We start from the raw sequence: 19,237 nt of genomic DNA on the forward strand, positions 1-19,237 counted from the left end.
ATTTAAATAGTTTAATACCTGAATTAGTCTTGTTCAGTTAAGACATAACAAATATTTCATGTTATAATTGTTAAATAAACTAATTAAACGACTGAATGTGTAAACATTTAAACACTGCATAGTAATGATAAATGGAATTATTAGATGATAAATCCCAAAAGGTTTATTTGAAGTGTCCAGTTTGCCCACATGATGTCGCCAAAGCTACAAATGGAAGCCTCTGAAGTTAAAGTTGTGGTTTGCTCTGTGTTTGTTATGGACCACATGCTTTCTTGTTTTACCACATCAGTTCAGACTTTATCAAAACACTTCTACTTTCTCCAATGTCAAAATAAAAGAGTGACTTGCTAGCTTACACCACCAGAGGGCTTTTAGATTTCCACGCTCTTCATTTTGCTCTGCACATTTTATTACTTGGTGACTCATTACATTCAGTTAATGTTAAGTTTTGCTTGATCCAGGGCTGTGAAGTGTGGCAAGCAGTTATTATATTGCGTTTTCAGATACAAACGCTAGAAGCTGTCCCAATCCATTGGTAGCTTGTCTTTCTGTTCTCAAGTTTATTAAATGCTTCATCAAATTGTTTCATTGTTGCTAGGTTTCGCATCTTAGGAGGTAGCTGCATTTTTTATGCATCTAAAATCAGACCAAATCATGAACTGTGTGCTAGAGCAGAGCACACACACAATAAGTACTATTGTTGTTTTATAATGAAAATGAAAATCCTTTTGTGCACTACCCACTCTACAGTCAAAAAGTCCAGGAAAATTAATAGTTGCAATCTGCAGTGGATCGCTGTGTAACAAGATTTAACACAAACATATAATCAGTATTTCTGTGCTTTCAAATAAGTGGCCACTCAAATAAGTGGACTACTTGAATTGCAAAGGCAACAGCATGACCTCAGTGTAACTCTAGAATTACATATGATTAAGCAAAGAAAAGTTCATACTTTGGCCTGTGCATAATCTTAAACATGTAGTTTGTCGGTTTGGTCCTTCACTCATTGAACCTGATACACATCACAGATACTCTTAACTTAGTGTGTTAACTAAGTCTTAGTTAATGAAGTGTTTGTACCAGATGTTTGTCTAAAGTTTTAATCCAATATGTATATAATTTGTTATAGACAGCACACAGGTCTCATTTTGACTTTAAGAGTAGCTTTTTCAATATAAGTGTTTTATTGTCGGAGTTCAGAAAGTGCGTTGTTGGCATGCTAAGAACCAAGGAAATTAGGAAAACTTTAGACCCCTACAAACTGTTAAATTAGGAATTAACGTTTTTCACATGTTTCTCATTAATATCTTAAGGACAGAATGAAACTGATAATGCAGTGTGGAGTAGACGTTTTACAGCAAAACTGGGAACAACATTCATTCATTGATTTTGCTCAGTGACATAATTTAATGCATGCTCACTCCTCTTGACTTTGGGATTAGAGCTGTTTTAATTATACTAAACCAATCACAGCAGTCGACCCGCCCAGAGACAAACTCTATTAAAGTTAAAGTTAACCCACATGTTCCTCACTCAAGCTGGACATGCCTCAGCTAACTCACCTGACCATAGCTAAAAAAAAAAAAAAAACTCTTTAAACCTGGTTAAACAGAAATAATGGGACCAGTGTATTATTTAAATATGGAAATATAAAAGGTGAACACTTGTGAATGATGATTGAATTAGGCATTTCACAGGAATGGGGAAGAACAGAAGCACCGGGCCAAATGGGTCATGAAAAGCATGTTGGAAATCCAGGTGTCTGAGGCTCATTTGTTATGCTGGCTGTTGGTGACTGTTAATTTCTCTTGAATATGTATGCACTTATAATGCTGCTACATGTGCCCTAGTTGAAATCAATCAATGTAAAAATCTGATGTTAAAAAATATGATTTTGTGTGTGTGAGTATTGCCAAAGAGAAACATTTAACATTTATTGTTAATCCCATGCTTTTATCCAAGATTTAATTGTGAAATGTGCTTGCCTTTTCCATTAGCAATACAATAATTTAGTAAGTGTAAAGATGTCATGTTTTCTGAAAGTAAGTCTTGTCCTGTCCTATGATTTTATCATTTTTGCATTATAAGGCATTGTTGTAGATCAGACACATCCGAACTATGACCCTCCCCCTGCTGAATTGGCCCAACTGATCATAGGCAAATTTTTACTACAAATTTAAGTAATTCTGCCACCACTACCTCAATAGCATCACGGTTCATTGTGATATAGACCTAAAATAACTGTTCTAAGCATTATTAAAGATACAGTGGCTCTGTCAAAGCTGTGTTAAATCCATCAAATGAATGACTCACTGTATCGACACTGGTCTGTGGCTGTCTGGTTCGAATATATTCTTCCAGTGAAAAAAGTTTGGACACCGTTGATTGTTAGAGAAATTCAATTTCTGTGGTATACAGAAGACACTCTCTGCCAGCTAGTTATCTTAGCCTGTGCCATCGGAGGTATACTCCCTACAACAGAAGCATACCTGGGCTGGCCTTGACTAGAATGGATAGCACTATCACATTATATTGAGGGTTCAGATCTCCCGTACTGATGGTAAATAAACTCTTTCTGTGTTCATTGTCGTACCTCTTCTCCAAGTCTCTGACTCCTACAGTTAGTTTATTCTACAGTTATCACACCTGAGTCAAGTGTGTGGAGTCGATAGTTAATCCAATGTAAATTTCTTTGGGTTTTATGATGAACACTGCATATCAGTCCTTCATTAAAGGTGCATTGTGTAATGTTACTAGTGGAGGGTCTGTCACCTGCTTGTTTCTATGAATGTCATTTCTCTGCCTGGAATGTCCCACAGTATAACATTAAACAGCTTGACCTTACATTTATCAAATTATAGGTGATTTTTATAGCTAAAAAAAAAACAGGAATTCTGATGTGAGCGGTTCAAAAAGTCAAAAGCCTCTCACCATATCTGACCTCTAACTTGCTGTGGTTTGGTCACCATAAAGACAGAAAGGTTTAATACCATACTGTGAAACATTCCAGACAAAGCACTAACATTTCCATGGAGAAAAGCATTTGACAGACCATCCACCAGAAATGTCTATGCACCTTTAACAAATAACATAGTATCTCATTATACCACAAAATTACATGCAACTTAAAATACCCCTTTCTTCATCATTGCACTTACTTATGTTTTCCTTTTTCTCTAGATTATTTGCGCCAAAGCTACGGCCTGTCCACAGACTTCGCTGCCCCGTGCGACTACAACAAACTGGTGCTTTCTCTACTGTCGGGGCTCCCAAATGAAGTGGACTTCGCGGTCAACGTTTGCACTTTGCTTTCCAATGAGAGCAAGCACGCCATGCAGCTGGACAAGGACCCCAAACTGGTCACGCTCCTGCTCGCCCATGCAGGGGTCTTCGATGACTGTAAGTTCACTGTGTAGTAAAGTTTGATTATTGTAGTCATTAACTAATTAAGAATAACACTTTGACCATATCTGTCCTCATTGTTGACACTAGAGTTAGACCCATATATTGGGCCGATATTTTCTTGTTTAAGCTTATGGGCTATCTGCCTTAAATTTTTTAAAGTTTTGGCCTACCTAATGCCTAAAGAGTACACAAAGCTTTATTTAAACCCTTTAAATGCAAACATTTATGACATTGTAGTACATTTAAATTACAAACTTTGGGGTAAATAATCAAAATCAATCCAAAAATATCTGCCTAAAAAATATTAATTGGTATTGGCATTGCCCATGGAAAAATTCCACATCTGTTAATTTCTAGTTCGTACACAATAATATTACTCTTATGTAATTACTTGCATTCAAAATATAATGTCTACATCCTAATTTAAGAAGCACTGTAACTTTTATAGTAGCCTGCCTGCTCTACCTGCTTGTCTCCATGGAGATGTTGTTGCTTTTCCTGCAAAGCTATTTCAGTCTAGTTTGAAAGTGTGGTTAAATCAGAGTCTTTGTGCTAATGTCGTGTTTGTGTTTGCAGCGCTCGGCAGTTTTTCTGGGGTTTTTGGGACAGACTGGAAAGAGAAAACCTCCCGGGACTTTGTCAGGGTAAATTTGCTTTTACACGACTTTTGTTATCTCTAGCTGCATTTTCACAATGTTTTTTTGTTGTAGAAACTATTTATCATGTTCACAATATGAGATGTTTTGTTTGTAACTTATCTTGGTGTTTTGTAAAATATTATTGTCTGACAGTTGAACAACTTAATATTGATTGTTGAGATGGTTGTGTAAAGGTCCAGTCTTATCTTCATTTAATTTGGTTAATTTTGATGTTGCCAGTGCTGTCTTGATGCCTTTGAAATTTGGATGTTTGCGAATGCATGGAGTACAACAGCCAATCTTTCCTATTGATTGCATATTTTTGTGTAGTACGTATTTGGAAAAAAAAAAGTTCTGAGTCTGATCATTTCTGTGTAAGACTTGGCGGTTAAACTAGCTGAAATCATCACATTAACAATTTATTTGCCTATCCATCATCTGCCCCCAAGAATTATTTAATAGAATCATTTTTGCTTAGGATATGCATCCACATTTAGAATAGTAATTCATGCTTTCATTTTGCAACAGCGCTAGATTTTGAAATGATAATAAAACACAACCATAGAACTTATTTTCTTTGGTCATTAAAGTTGATTTGAGGCAACTTGGGTGACAGTAGCACTAGTGTTTGCCCTCTAATCTGTAGTTTTGCGGTTCAAATCCTGCTTTCGACATAAAGATCATTGCTTGAGCGGTCAGATCCCAGCTCCCACAGATGAATACTATCGTCGTGTCCTTGGGCAAGACACTTAACTCACAGTGCCCCTGGTGTCTCTGTACACTTGTGAATGAAAGTGGGTGAGTGGTTACTTGATGTAAAGCGTGTTTGACTGCCTTGAAGGTGGAACAGCACTATATAAAAGAAACACACTTGTCACAATCGATTGTTTTTTGTTTTTTATTCTACATTAACAGTTGTTCTTTATTAATAAATGTCTTTGGTCAATATAGTTCTGGAAGGAGGTGGTGAAGACAATGAAGTCAGAGAGCTCCTTTGGGATAAGACTAGTCCAGCACAAGGTAAATGCCACATTACATTTATGTCAACCTCTTCTTTTCTTTCCAAGTAGTTTATCGACAGCAAATGCTATGCCAATTTGAGCTATCTGTTATTTAAGATTTCTCTGCATTAAAGGTCTTGATGTAGAAGTTACTGACAGCTGCTGAAGGCTGCTGCTTCAAAGGCCCACGTTCAAAGCTTTGTCTAACTGTGATATATTCTTATTGAAGTTATGCTGAGCTGTAGTGTGAGAGTAACCACTCTCTGTGGTTAACCAGGATAAGTGTGGTCTCCTACATTTATTTATTATGGATTTGAGATGGGTAGTTTCGATCCTCTGAGGCTTCCGTATCAAGTAAACTAGGACCACCAAAATGCACTTGTCTTTTTATAAATTGTTGGAATTGTTATTGTTGTTCTCCAGGTTATACCATTTAGAAAGTGTGTTGGGTTCCTCTTTAATTGAACTACCATATTTTATCTTAGATTTTATAGCTGAAGTTTGTGTATCTTAGTTATTGTGACAAGAATAACTGAGATTACATAACTGTCTACTGTCATTTTATTATATTATGTATTAGTCAAGTCAGTCATTAATATTAATAGTTCATTTTAGTTTCTTTCCAAAATGGAGCAAAACTATGGTCTATGAAGTTCCCTCTTTTTGTAGCTAGCTTCTGCAGCGAGATATAGCATTTAGGCATATAGGCTGTAGCATTAGCCCTATTGTTTACATACAAGGTAATTCAGCTTGAACATTCTGAAGTCGTAACTTGAAACATTCAAGTGGGAATTAACTAATATCCCAGTTGTCTTTATTACGAATAGGATATATTGCTGTTCGATATATTCTAGCACAGAATGTTACTATTGGGAGATATACTATCGTTATTAGGGTTGTAAAAAAAAAAAAAAAAAAAGAAGGAAAGGGCTTGCCAGATACAATCAATACTTCATCTAGTATTAGAAGTAGCTACTCATTTTAGCAGGTACTGTGAAAGTCACTTGGATAGGCCAAAGTCGGTCCTTTACTAAATAGTTTAAACCACAGTATGTAACTTTTTCGCCAAACAGTAGACTTAAAATAAAAGCAAGCGTTCTTTCATTTTGGATCTTTATTGCAATGAAAAACATGTGCCTTTACACACAAACCTCCACAAAAGACTTAATTTAACTATGTGGTCTATTCCCTCCAGGCCAAATAAGAAACTATTATTAATTTATGTTGAAAACTTTCTACTGTATAAACTTTTCCCCATCATTGTGGTTTTAAAATTGGACTTGTTATTGTGGTTCTCTGACTCTCCCCCTTGTCGCTCTCTCAGAAGGCAGTGAGTGTTGGCTCTTCCACCCCCCGCGGGCCCAGGGCATCAGCGACATGGAGTCCCAGAGGGTGCTGCAGGTGGCGGTGATCTTGAGAAACTTGTCCTTCGAAGAGGCCAACGTGAAGCTGCTTGCCGCCAACCGGACGTGCCTGCGCTTCCTGCTGCTCTGCGCACACTGCAGCCTCATCTCGCTCCGACAGCTCGGGTTGGACACGCTCGGGAACGTCGCAGCAGAGGTGAGAGAAATGCATTTTAGAAGTGGGAATAAGAGGTGGTTTATTTTCACTGGATACCATTGTAATATCTAGAGCAAAAGGGTTCTCTGGGGCAGTTATTGGCCCGAGCCAGTAACAGGGTAACTGGCGAGGGCTATTATTCTTCGACTCTTTCTTCTTATCTATTATTATTTTTCCTTGCAAACAGCTGAGATTTTGAAGGCCTAAACTTTGACGAAAAGTCCCCGAACCAGGTGTGGGATTGACCGTGCTGGTGAAAAATTGTTACACTTCTCATGCCCACAGGCATTGGTCTAGACAGCTTAAATTCAAATCACAATTGCGTGATCCTGGCCTAAATGTAATGGATAATAAAGCCAATACAGTGGTACACTGTAGCACCCCCTACCTTAGACATGAAATGTCAATATCGGATTTGTACCAAATTTGGGGATTACATTCTATGCATGACTTCAAGCAAAAAAATATATATTATGGCTGGCAGGAGCACAGCCATCTATTTTGGATGTAACAGATTAAATGTAAAAAAAAAATTATTGTGGACATGGGTCAGTTTTATGGTTTGACTTTCTAACTTTGTAATGGCTGAATCAGTGGTCTCTGGCTAAGCATAGATAAAAGGCTGCCAGATTTTAAAGATGCAAATTATAATTTATGCTTGTAGTGTTATCATAAACATATAGAAGTCAAGTTCAATGTGTAATCAGTGTTATTTTGCTCAAAGGCAATAAGTAACATTTAAACACCAACATACTGTATTAAATAAAATTATTGAAATATGAATCATCTGTGCCATGTACCATAGTCTTAGTATCAACCTGTGAGAAACACTGCTAGATGATCTGATCTCAGAAGCAACAAATCCTTACTTTGTTGTCGCAGTAAACAGAGTCCATACTGACACTGTGGTTGCTTAAATGTATGGCTTTCCTGAGGCGTGTTCCACAAGTAGCAGTTAAAATAAAATGCCTCTAACTTGATTATCTATGGTTACAAGTTGACATGATCAAGAGGAACTGTGGGTCAGCAAACAAATTTTGAAGCATAATATACTGCTACAGAGAAATATTGTGATTAATGATAATATTGAAACTACTTTATGTCACTAATTAAGATTTAAATAATTCAAAATAATCCCAATAAACCATTTTAGCCACTTTCATTAAAATTCAAGAGCTGCAACAATTAAATGGCATAATGTACCTCTAATTAACCATAAATGGAATTTGTCCACGCTTCTACAGCTCAAATATCATATTACAACAAAAATACCCAAAATCTCCCTACTTGTACAGAAGAATTGTGCACATAATAAATATTGAGCCCCAAAATATATTGTTCTAGTTTTCGTATATTGAACTATAAGCTGATATTGTAATTTCTCCTGACAGGCCTAATTGTGGGAAGTTACAGGTGGGCTAAACCAAAAAGTACTTTGTCACATAGGCAAGGCAGGACCAGGAATATTCAATCAAAATGGCTCATACAGGTCTATTATTCCTATTGTATTGCAATAGCAGTGTAATTGCAGACTGTTCACCTGCTTTCAAATGGGTTCACTGATGAGTAAGAGAAAATCAATCCTTTGCACAATGGTCATTTGGAATAACTTTTTTTTTCAACTGGCATCAATAATTTAAAATAGTTTGACATTTTTCTTTAATACTCCTTATTTATTGTTGTGACTTTTCCATTTTAGGTGTAATAAAGAAAATTATGTCTTCTAGCTCTACAGTGACTTGGCAGATGTTTTACTTTTAATTCTGATTCAATCTTTTTATTTAATTTACTCTGCAGAATCACTTCTAAATGACATGTATGACAGCCACAGTAGTCAATTGGTTAATGAGATGAGTCCATTTGAAATCTGCTTTAAAGTAATGCTGGTTTTGGAGAGACTGCCTTTGAGCGCTGGAGCTGCAGAAACATTGACTAATAAAACGGGCTGTGCTGCCAGATGGTGCGATGTGTCACCTCCACACAGTCTGTTTTTCAGAATACACCACACACATATTAAAACCAAAAGGAAATCTGATACTCTCTGAGCCTAAAAATATAACAGCCAGCATACAATATATTTTAGAGATTGGTAGATAAATTTCAAACGCTTCCATAAATTAACGAGGGCAGTATTTTTAGATAATGTGTGCACAGTGGCCCTGATGCAGTCTTTGATCTTATTAGTCTGTACTCCTCGGTGCATACTGGTAGTTTAATGTGTAAGAAGTAGAAAATGCACTTTAGATTAAAGCAACTAGGTTACAGATATTGTGTTCATTATATATGATCAAAACAAATCTCTCTTATCCTTTGATTTACTGAAGATGCAAAACAGTGGCACGTTGATTTCAGAAAACATAATATTAAACATATATTTTGTTTCTTCTTTCAGTTGTGTTTGGACCCCATAGACTTCAGGACGACTCACCTGATCTTTCACACTATCACCAAATGCTTGATGTCCAGAGATCGGTTTCTCAAAATGAGAGGTGAGTTTTTGGAGCCAAACTTTATATTTACTTCAAGATACTTAAAACGTCTTTTAGACTTTTGCAATATTGGTGCAAAAAATCACTTCGTGCTACAGCTTTTTTTCCCTCAACTTTGGATCACATTTTACTTTGTCTTCCTAAAAACAATTAAAAATATCTTGCAATTTAAATTTCCTTAACATAAAAAGAATTTCAGACATTTAACAGAAAAATACATCTGAACTCTGCTCCAAACCGCATGCTTTTGCTGAGAGAGGATAATTTAAAACTTGATTTAAAATAATTATTTGCTCATCCCTAGTTAGAAGCAACATTGTATTTTCATAATTACTAACCATCACTTACAAATTACATATATTATTTTGCCTGTCCCATCTCCTCTAAACACTTTAGTACTTTACAATGTACCAACGACATCTGAACGAAACCTGCATGAATCTATAATCTTAACTGTTGTGTCCGGTCGTGTTTCGTAGCCATGGAGATCCTGGGTAACCTGAGTAAAGTGGAGGACAACGGCGTGCTGATCTGTGAGTACGTGGATCAGGACTCGTACAGGGAGGTGATGCTTCTGCTCACGCTGCCGGACCTCATGCTGCTCATGGCATCTCTGGAGGTGCTCTACCTTCTGGCTCAGCTCGGAGAAGTGCCCTGCAGCAAGATCTCCTCTGTCGAGCACAGTATAGGTACGCACACTTTATGGACCTATGTACTTTATTCTGATGAGGTGCCTTAATATTTTGGCTACTTAATTTGTGTAGCTCAGTGTTTCCCATAGATTTTGTTTAGGCTATGGTGTTTTCGTACAGTTTATGGAATTTAAATGTCACTTGCCTGTACTTTTTATTCAAACAATGTTTTTGAAGAGTTGTAGGTACTTTTTTATCTGAAATCTATCTACCTAGCGATTTTTCTAACTTTTGATACTAAGGAATAGAATCAATTCTCAATACTGATTCTGATACAACAATGAGAATAAAAACACTCTTATATTATTATTATAATATTATTTATTTTGTGATTTTCAACATTAAATCATAGTACTTTCTTTTATATTACCATGTTGTCTTATATCTGTGTAATCCCTCAGTCCAGGTATTCCATAGTGGCCCATCGGTGTATATATATATATCTGTGTGGTCTTATACTTGTTCTGATACAGCCCAAGCTTTAGTATTGATATTTGTTCAAATGAGAATCTCATTTCAGGAGTAGTCTGCCAATACGTTTGGCAACCCTACAAGGAACTCTAGTGCACCTTGAAGTATTGCCAGACATTCTTTGTGTAAAAAAAAAAAAAAAAAAAAAAAAAAAGGATAGGATAGGATAGGCCCTTGATATGCATCATTCTTTTCTTTCTTTTTTTTTTTTTTCTTTTTTTTTGTTAAGGGAGTCCTTGGCCTAATATGGCTAGATTTATAGCCCTTAACACAGGTTAGGTAGGTCATTGTATTGTTTTGCAGCATGTCTCAAATGTTAGCAATGGTGTAGGGACATTCTATACCATTGCTAACAATGCCAATTTATTCTGACCATGAGACTGTGATTTCTAAAGAACTTGGAATCACAAATACATATAAACGGGGAACACTATTCTTGTAAAGTTTGACATGGGTATGCGGTATGCTATGCTCTGAATAACATAATACACGTGAAGCTTTATTTACAATTCATTACACAGTGCAGATGGAACTTTTCCACTACCCTGATATGGCATTCAGAGAAAAGGTCCTTATTTAGCTATGTTCTGTTAATTTTACTTTTACTAAATGCACTTTCCTTGTTGCATGTTTTAAAACAGGTAAATAAATGTATTAAACTGAAACACACAGCTTATTTTAGGGCTGCAGAAATCAGATATTTTTGGTTGCAACCTCTTGACCTTGATTCATTTCCATGCCTTCTCTCTCCTACAGACCTGTTAGTACGGTTAGTATCCATAGACCTACACACATTTGGCCCTGATGCCCTGACAGCCGTGAGGTTGATAGAGCACCAGGCTAATGCAGAACAGGCTGCTGAAGTGCGCCCTCAGCTGGTAGAGCAAGTCCCTTCAGCTGTACCGGGAGCCCCAGCACCAGGTGAGACTTGACTGTGAATGAAAGCACTATATTATGTTGTATATGTTTGGTGACATCTAGTGGGGATTCAAGGGTTAGACTTTTGAAAAATATTTCATGGTCTGATGCTTTTCCCAATGTTTAGGTCTTATTTAGTCCTGGTTTAGTCACTCCATCTGTAATACAATAGATGTGTGATAGTGAATATGTGGGTAAAAAGATAATGAGCTCACAGGAGACAAGAGAAAGGCCAAAGAGGAGATTAAAAGCTATAGAACACTACTTTATATTGCTTTGAAGATAAAAGTGAGGACATAAAATTTAAATCTTTACAAAAAGTGAAAACCCTGACCAGCATCTTAAACTGAAAAATGTGCCAATTTGTGTCTCAGGGCTGTTTTCACCAAAACCTTCCACAGTGGAGTCTTAATAAAAACACAGAAAAATGGGCTATTTTTATCTTTTGCTCTTTTCGAACAGGACGCTTGCTTGCAAAATTAGCATTCAAAGCCAAGCAAGTCTTTGAGATACCTGTGCGAAGTTACTTGTAAAACTGTCAATAAAAAAGGGAGAAAATCAGAGTTACCGTTTCAGTAGTCATTGCAGCTGATTCACGTATCAAATTGCATGTATAGAATATAGAATTTCCATTGTTCATTTTATATAATGGGTAATATATGTATGTGCATTGAAATTAAGTATATGGCTTTTTCTATGCCTTTTTCAGTGACGAGAGTCCCAGGGCAGCCCACCCAACCTCCTCCGGGTATCGTCGAGCTTGATGGGGAGAAATTCACACTGCAATGGTACGTTTGAAACATTTTGTCAAGCTATGATAATTTAAAGTCTTTGTTCCAACCTGTTAATTTCCTCTCTTTCCTTTTAGGCTGAATGCACACTTTGAGACCAGTCCAGAGGGCAGCGTCTCCAGATCGGACATGTACTCGGAATATCTGACCACCTGCAGCAAAATGGGACGAACCAACATTGTCAACTCCACGGGCTTCCTCAAATGTCTACGGTCAGTACTTAGCTTCTCTACACTATGCCAACCTTTGTATTAGCCTTCACTTTCTATTGATATGAAAGTAATAAAATAAGTGCTGTAATACATGTAGAGTCAACATTCATCTTCATCTGCAGCACAATATTGATTCCAAATAAATGTTGACAAATACTCAAAATCAACCTTGTTTTTTGAACATGTTGACAATCTTAAATATGATTGTTATATTGTTTGTTATTGTAATAATTGGTATTTTTCTCATTATACAGCCTCTTTAATCATAGTCTACCATCAGTGCCCTAATGAATTTTCCCTACAGGACTGTGTTCCCAAACCACACAATGCGGCGGCAGGAGGAGTCCAAGGCAAATGGACAGCTCCATATTCTCCTGGTTGGGATCAAGCGGAGAACGATCCCTCTGCCTGTTCAGCTCTACTATCAACAGCAGCAGCAGAACCCGGCAGCACCCCCTGTGGCTCGGCACGAAACTCCGGGAGACCCACAAGCTCCTCCTCCAGGTATGTGCACTGTCCATTAATAAGACTCCTTATTTACTTTATCATAAATGAGTTATTTTGAACACAGAAGTAGAAACTTACAGGTGACCAGTGTCCCAAAAATATCTTGAAAATAATACATAATCTGGTCTAGCTGACGCATGTGTCATCCATCACTTTGCCTGTATCTTCTTCTATACCATTTGTTGTTTTAGTTGAAAACAAAAACTGAAAAAATCATGTTGTTGTTGTTGGCTTGTTAAGGTTTAGGAAGCTCTGTTGACTCTGCAGATTGAAGGCTACATGAGTCATTTGCAAAGGACTGTATATGTAGTTCAGTATATATTAACCATTTCTTTCATCTTTGTGTCCGTTCAGGTTTACCACCAGGACATCCCGGACAGTTTCCCCGACCCCCAGTTCCACCTTCACATGACTCTCCGCACCCCTCCCAGCCTTGCGCCCCTCCACGCCCCCCTTTACCTGCTCAAATCTCCCCTCAGATCACCCAAAACCCACAACCACCTCTACAACAACAACCTGTCCCAAACATCCGACCTCCTATGGCTGTTCAAATCCCCCTCAACTCCTCCTCACCCGCTCTGCAACATCACAGTCCGCAAATCACTCAAAACACAGCGCCCTCTACTGTCCCTTCTGCGCCACAACAACAGCACTCTCCTATGCTTCCCAGTGGGACCCCAGTCACATTATTCCAACAAGTACCACCTGGCCACATCCTCACGGCGCGGGTACAAGGTGTGTGCCCGCCAATCCAACAACCACAAATTTCCCCACAAATGGACCCTTCTCAAACTTCATCTTTAACAGGAAATGGCACGGGTACTATCCCAAATGCACCTAATTCACAAGCCTCTAGGGTTGCGTTTCAAAATATTGCCCCCAAACCAGCTCCTGCTACTTCAATAGCCAATCAAAATCAAAGCGTAGTAATAGTGAGTCCACAGCAGTCGCAAACATACAATCCTGCCATTCACCAGATAGTTTTAGCTAACCCTACACCCCAAACTATTCAAATTGCAACAGGGCAAGCCTCCTCTTCCACCTCTGGCACGCTTTCACCCAATAACATGCATTCAAACCAAAACATCAGCCACACCCTGTCCAAAAGACCGCAGTTATCTCCAGCGTCCCCTATTGCTCCTCCACCGCAGCCTACCTCCACAGAGTCAAGCTTAATCAAACAGCTATTGCTTCCAAAAAGAGGTCCCACGACACCAGGGGGAAAGCTAATACTACCTGCCCCACAAGTACCGCCTCCAAACAGCGCCATTGCCCCAAGTACACAGGTTCTTTACCAGCCCCCTCAACCACAGCAGCTAAATGTCCAGTTGGTCCCGGGGCAGATACAGACACCGGTTGCACCTACGTTGCTAATGCCGGGGCAAATCATTACGACGAGTTCATCAGGAGCGGCCATTATCCAGGCTCCCAGTGCCGCCGCTGGGATGGCGTTCACTGTAGTTTCCAACACGGGGTTCACGAGTTCCACGGCGGCAGTTGCTGTTAGCCAGGGAGCAGTGGCGCCGAGTGTTCCACCAAACTCACTCTCATCTGGGACAGTCCCACAGCACGTGCTACAACCACCCCAACCGCCGCCCCCACCTCCAGCGCCCCTCAGAGGAGACAAGATCATCTGTCAGAAGGAGGAGGAGGCCAAGGACGCCACAGGACTGCACATCCACGAGAGGAAGATAGAAGTCATGGAGAACAACTCTATGTCTGAAGACTCTGCCAAAAGTAACGGGGTGACGGAGGGGGCCAAGCTGCTAAATGGGCGCAAGTGCGTGGAGTCAGATCTACCTCCATACCACTCAGGGAACAGCCAGGGGGCGCTCAACGGCCCTGCCTCAGAGGGACATCCTGCCAATGGGAAGCAGGCGCACTCCCCAATGATGGAGGAGAGAGAGCAGCACCCCGAACCCAAAAAGACTCTGGTGAACGGGGTGTGTGACTTTGAGGGGGTGAATTTTAACAAAAACATTCCAAATCACATCGCTTCCAAACAGTTTATGGGGAATGGGGAGGTGGACCCCTCGGAGAAGCCTGTCCCACAGCAGGACACTGCCAAAGCCCTCACCAATGGACCCCAGACTGTCTCTAATGGACCTGTAGGGCCCGCTGTGCCTGCTCTGAGACACTCCTCCCCTCCCCCAGTCCCTGTCCCTGTCCAGAGCCAGTCCAACGCTAACGGGGTCTCCTCCGAGGGGCGCTGCCTCAAACGCCCTGCGGAGGAGGAGCGAACGGTGGCCTCTGGGATCCCAAACAAAGTGGGAGTGCGTATCATCACCATCAGTGACCCCAACAATGCGGGCAGCAGCTCCACCATGGTGGCTGTCCCCGCAGGCACAGACCCCAGCACAGTAGCCAAAGTAGCAATAGAGAGCGCCACCCAGAGGAACTGCAGTGCGCCACAACCCACCAGTACAGGACAGGTGAGTCTGCTGTACCTCTACTTTAAACTAATACATGTGATGTCTTTGTGGTTATATTGAGTGTGAAACTGAATTCTGTTTACTGCTCAGTGAGGAGAACATTGCTCAAGAAGATAAAGTTATAAAATCCACCCCCTAAAAAGTTGTGTAATATTTTTAACTGCGCATTACAGCAGATGTGTTAGACGGCTTACTAACTGGAAAACACACTGGCACGCTATAGTAGAAAGTACATTACATTTATAAATATTTATAAATATATCAATCATATCAAAGTCAAGACCTGAATATTGTGACGCAAAGTCTATCATTGCAACCCCACTACTTGGTGTTGAATTATCATGAAGAAATATGTTTGACTTTTTCATAATATCTGTTCTACCTTTTACTGATAAAAGAAAAATTTTGTTATAAAATTAGTATTTCCTGTTTTTGACACTGTCAGTGTGCCCGTACTAATCAGGACTTCACACAATGTTCCTTCTCCATTAGATAAAGCCTATATAGATACTGTTATATCACTTAAATGACAGATGCAAGTGTAATGGTCTGATATGAGACAGATTTAATGTTCTGTTAAATGTGTTGGAAAAACCCTGACCACAGCAGCTGGACATCTGTTACTAAAGCCTCAGGTCTTCTTCTGGTGTGTCCTAACTGTCTGACACAATCATACTCAGTCATTCAGAGGAAGGGATTGCAGTTTTCAATGTACGGTTAAATCTGGATGTTAAGATATAAATCTATATTTCTGTGCTTGTTGGGTATATAGCTGTTTAAGGCAGTGGCATTTATGTTTTACCACCTCAGCATTGTGGGTTCGCATCCCAGCCTTGGCAGTTGGCTGAATGTCCTTCTCTCTCTCTCCAGATTTCACAGTATAGCTGTCCTATTAAATACAGCTTTCGGGACAGAAAATGTATTGCTTGAGATCAAAAATACTATTTACTTTGATTTACTGATGCTGATCTATTCTGGTGCATGAAGGGAACAAACTTCAATGGTGCTTTTACATATGACACAAGTAAAGATATTTGCTCATAAGATGTCCACATGTTATTCACACAAATTCTAAATATTATTGTGCATTGATTATCCACCATCAGAATAGATCATGTGTCCAGTCAACTGGTGAGTGTTTGTATAGGAGGTTAAGAAGGTGAGGCCAGTTGAAGTATGTGGCTCTCGCTGATACCCACCTCCAAAAAAAATGAGAAAATGGCCGAGAGAGCAACTTGTGTCATGAGAGCAACTGTGGCGCAGGCTACTTCTCTGCCAACAGACCAATCCTTTTATTGTCATTTATGTAGTTTTTTTGCAGATGATATTTTGAAGTTACTGGGTTTTTTTTTTTTAATCATTATATTTGTTAAAGTAGGCCTCTCACGATAATTACTGTATCAACTTATTATTCATTATATGAAAGCGGGAACAATACATTTTTGGGCTCAATATTTATCATGTGCACATTTCCTTTTGGGTATTTTTGTTGTAATATAGAGCTGTAGAGACATGAATGAGTCTCGTTGATGTCTAATTATTGGTAAATTTTGCTGTTTTATTTGTTGCAGCTCATGTCTTTTTAAATTAAGCTGTCTATAAAAATTGTCAACTAGGAGTATCTTGCATTATTGAAATCTTAATTAGTGGCATAAAGTAGTTAATCATAAAAGTTATCTGTAGCAGTATGTCGTGTTTCACAATTTCTTATCGTGACAGGTGTATGTAATAAAAAATGTAAGGTAATAGTTTCATAGAATATAATTAATTTACAGCTAATGGACAATCTTGCAACTGATTTTAATTATTTTTGAGAACTACAATTTTCTGGTCCTGACTGAGTGAAATGTCCTCAATATACCTCTGAACACAAATATGTATTTCTCAACAGCTGAAAACCTGAAGTGACATCCCCACATTTACAATGACTGGAAAATTGTTCTGGGTTTTTAGAATGTGGCAGTAATCTCAATTACAAGAGTACATGTTGCTATCTTATTGAACTGTAATTACTTGATAAGAATTAAACATTGGTCTCATGATCTTTTCTACGTGGTATTAATTCATGCCTCTGGTCCACAGCCCACAGTAACGTCGCCCCCTCTTCCTCCTGTGTCCCAGCCGGCCCCAGTGTCCAGCCCTCAACCCACACCTCTGCCCCCTTCAGCAGCTCCTGCTCCGGAGCAGAGCAGGAAACCAGGGCAAAACTTCAAGTGTCTGTGGCAATCCTGCAAAAGGTATGGCCACAGTTTATTTTAAAATGCATAGATTTGGGTCTAGTAGATTCTTTTCAAAAGTCCTTTATGAGAACATGACTTTGTAGAAGGTTGTTGTGACCATCATACCTGAAGTAAACATTTTAGCACCTAGGTGGAGTAACACTGACAAAAATGTTTGGCAGTTTTGGTTATGACTTGGCTATAAATCTAATGTTGGTTACAAATTTGATGTCAGAGAGATGTGTTTATTGTGTTTGTTGAACAAGAATCATTTGAAAGATTGAAAGAGTAAAATTTATTAACCCCTTCTTTTTTCTGTTTATGTGTAGGTGGTTTGACACACCTAGCAAGGTGTTCTACCACGCAGCCACACAACACGGAGGCAAAGAGGTGTATGGAGGCCACTGTCAGTGGGAGGGCTGTGACCCCCTGCCCCGGCAGAGACTCTCATTCATCACACATCTACAGGTACAAATATAACTAACCATAAGCTGAGAGCAGAAGTGTGTTGTACAGCGCAGTGAATGTAACTAAATATTGAACTAAATATTCCCCAGGATAAGCACTGTTCTCGAGAGGCTTTACTGGCCGGACTGAAGCTGGAGGAGCAGAGGGCGCAGAGTCCTAATCAGACTTCCTCTCAGTGAGTAGATTTATATCAAATTGATTGCCAAGATATTGTACTCCTTCCTCCTGGATCCAATAATATGCATTGAAAATACTAAAAGGAAACAAATTATATGCAATATCCTTTCTTCTTGCTTGTCTTCCCAAATGGGGATTGTTGTTAATCGATAATTTAATAATTCTAATGTTGGATATCTTTCAGGACTCCACCAGTGGGGGGCAGTACTCCAGCACCAAGAGCACCAAAAGCTATTGTCAATCATCCGAGTGCAGCTCTGATGGCCCTGCGCCGTGGCTCTCGAAACCTCGTCTTTAGGGACTTCACTGTAAGTACCACCAATACAAACTCAGATCTTTATTCTCTATGTTGTAAATAATACATATGTGTGTTTCTATTGGTAAGATTTTAGATATTATTAGAAGAATAGTGTTTGTAGTAAGATATTTATTAGTTGTTGTAAGTGAAAGATTTTCTTCTTGAAACTGGGATTCAATAGTATTTTGTGAAGAAAACTTGAAGCTTGCCTCTGTGAAATAAAACACTTTTTGTTATCTACAATAAAGCTTATTTTTTTTCTTTTGCAGGATGAAAAGGAGGGACCAGTGACGAAACACATACGACTCACTGCTGCCTTAACGTTAAAGAACATAGCAAAGCACTCAGACTGTGGTCGCATGTAAGTGTCCAAGTAACCCTAACCCTAACTCTCACTGAAGCAGTCACAGGAGTCCACACTTCTTTGTGCAATCAGCAACCTGTGAACAGTGAGCTTTGAGATGAGGACTGTGATGCACTGTGATTTTTTATTTTTATTTATTTATTATTTTTTTTTTTTAAATGACTAGACCTGACTAGAGGCGTCATTAATAAAAATATAGATGCACTTGCACAACATTATGAATCATAACAAATGCATATGAGCAAAGACACCACCAAATTGTCCTTTTTATATTACAGTAATTTTCCAACTTTTATATATCTGTATATACTTTATCTTGCATATCTATTGATACTTTTATTATTTTACTGTTCTTGTACTATGCATTCTCCACACTGAACTTTACCCACAGAGACTAATAACTATTCTCGTATCAAGGGCTGGATATCATTAGGAAGTTGCCGATACGATACATATCTTGATACAGTGAGCTTTTGATTCGATACGATTCAATATGATTTATTTCAAATCGATTTGTTATGGTTCAATTAAAAATAAAGGCTAAATCATGGCTGTGGTACTAAGTCTTTCTTAAACCACTTCTTGTGCAAATTTC

The 19,237-nt window shown here is 38.9% G+C and overlaps 1 protein-coding gene across 1 annotated transcript; it reads left to right on the forward strand.

The window, feature by feature from the left end:
* The first annotated feature begins 1,734 nt into the window (after window positions 1-1,734).
* arid2 (AT rich interactive domain 2 (ARID, RFX-like)) lies at window positions 1,735-19,222 on the forward strand. Its single transcript, XM_055154017.1, is given in 18 exon segments — window positions 1,735-1,787; window positions 3,095-3,399; window positions 3,982-4,049; window positions 4,995-5,007; window positions 5,010-5,063; window positions 6,369-6,604; window positions 8,997-9,093; window positions 9,573-9,782; window positions 11,013-11,177; window positions 11,884-11,962; window positions 12,043-12,177; window positions 12,482-12,681; window positions 13,039-15,116; window positions 17,199-17,353; window positions 17,665-17,803; window positions 17,893-17,978; window positions 18,165-18,288; window positions 18,548-19,222. Coding segments are annotated over 18 exon segments (4,293 nt in total). The 3' UTR covers window positions 18,644-19,222.
* The last annotated feature ends 15 nt before the right edge of the window (window positions 19,223-19,237 follow it).

The sequence above is a fragment of the Boleophthalmus pectinirostris genome, unplaced genomic scaffold, assembly GCF_026225935.1.
Source record: "Boleophthalmus pectinirostris isolate CB_2022bp ecotype Guang Dong unplaced genomic scaffold, ASM2622593v1 HiC_scaffold_18, whole genome shotgun sequence".
Taxonomy (NCBI): domain Eukaryota; kingdom Metazoa; phylum Chordata; class Actinopteri; order Gobiiformes; family Gobiidae; genus Boleophthalmus; species Boleophthalmus pectinirostris.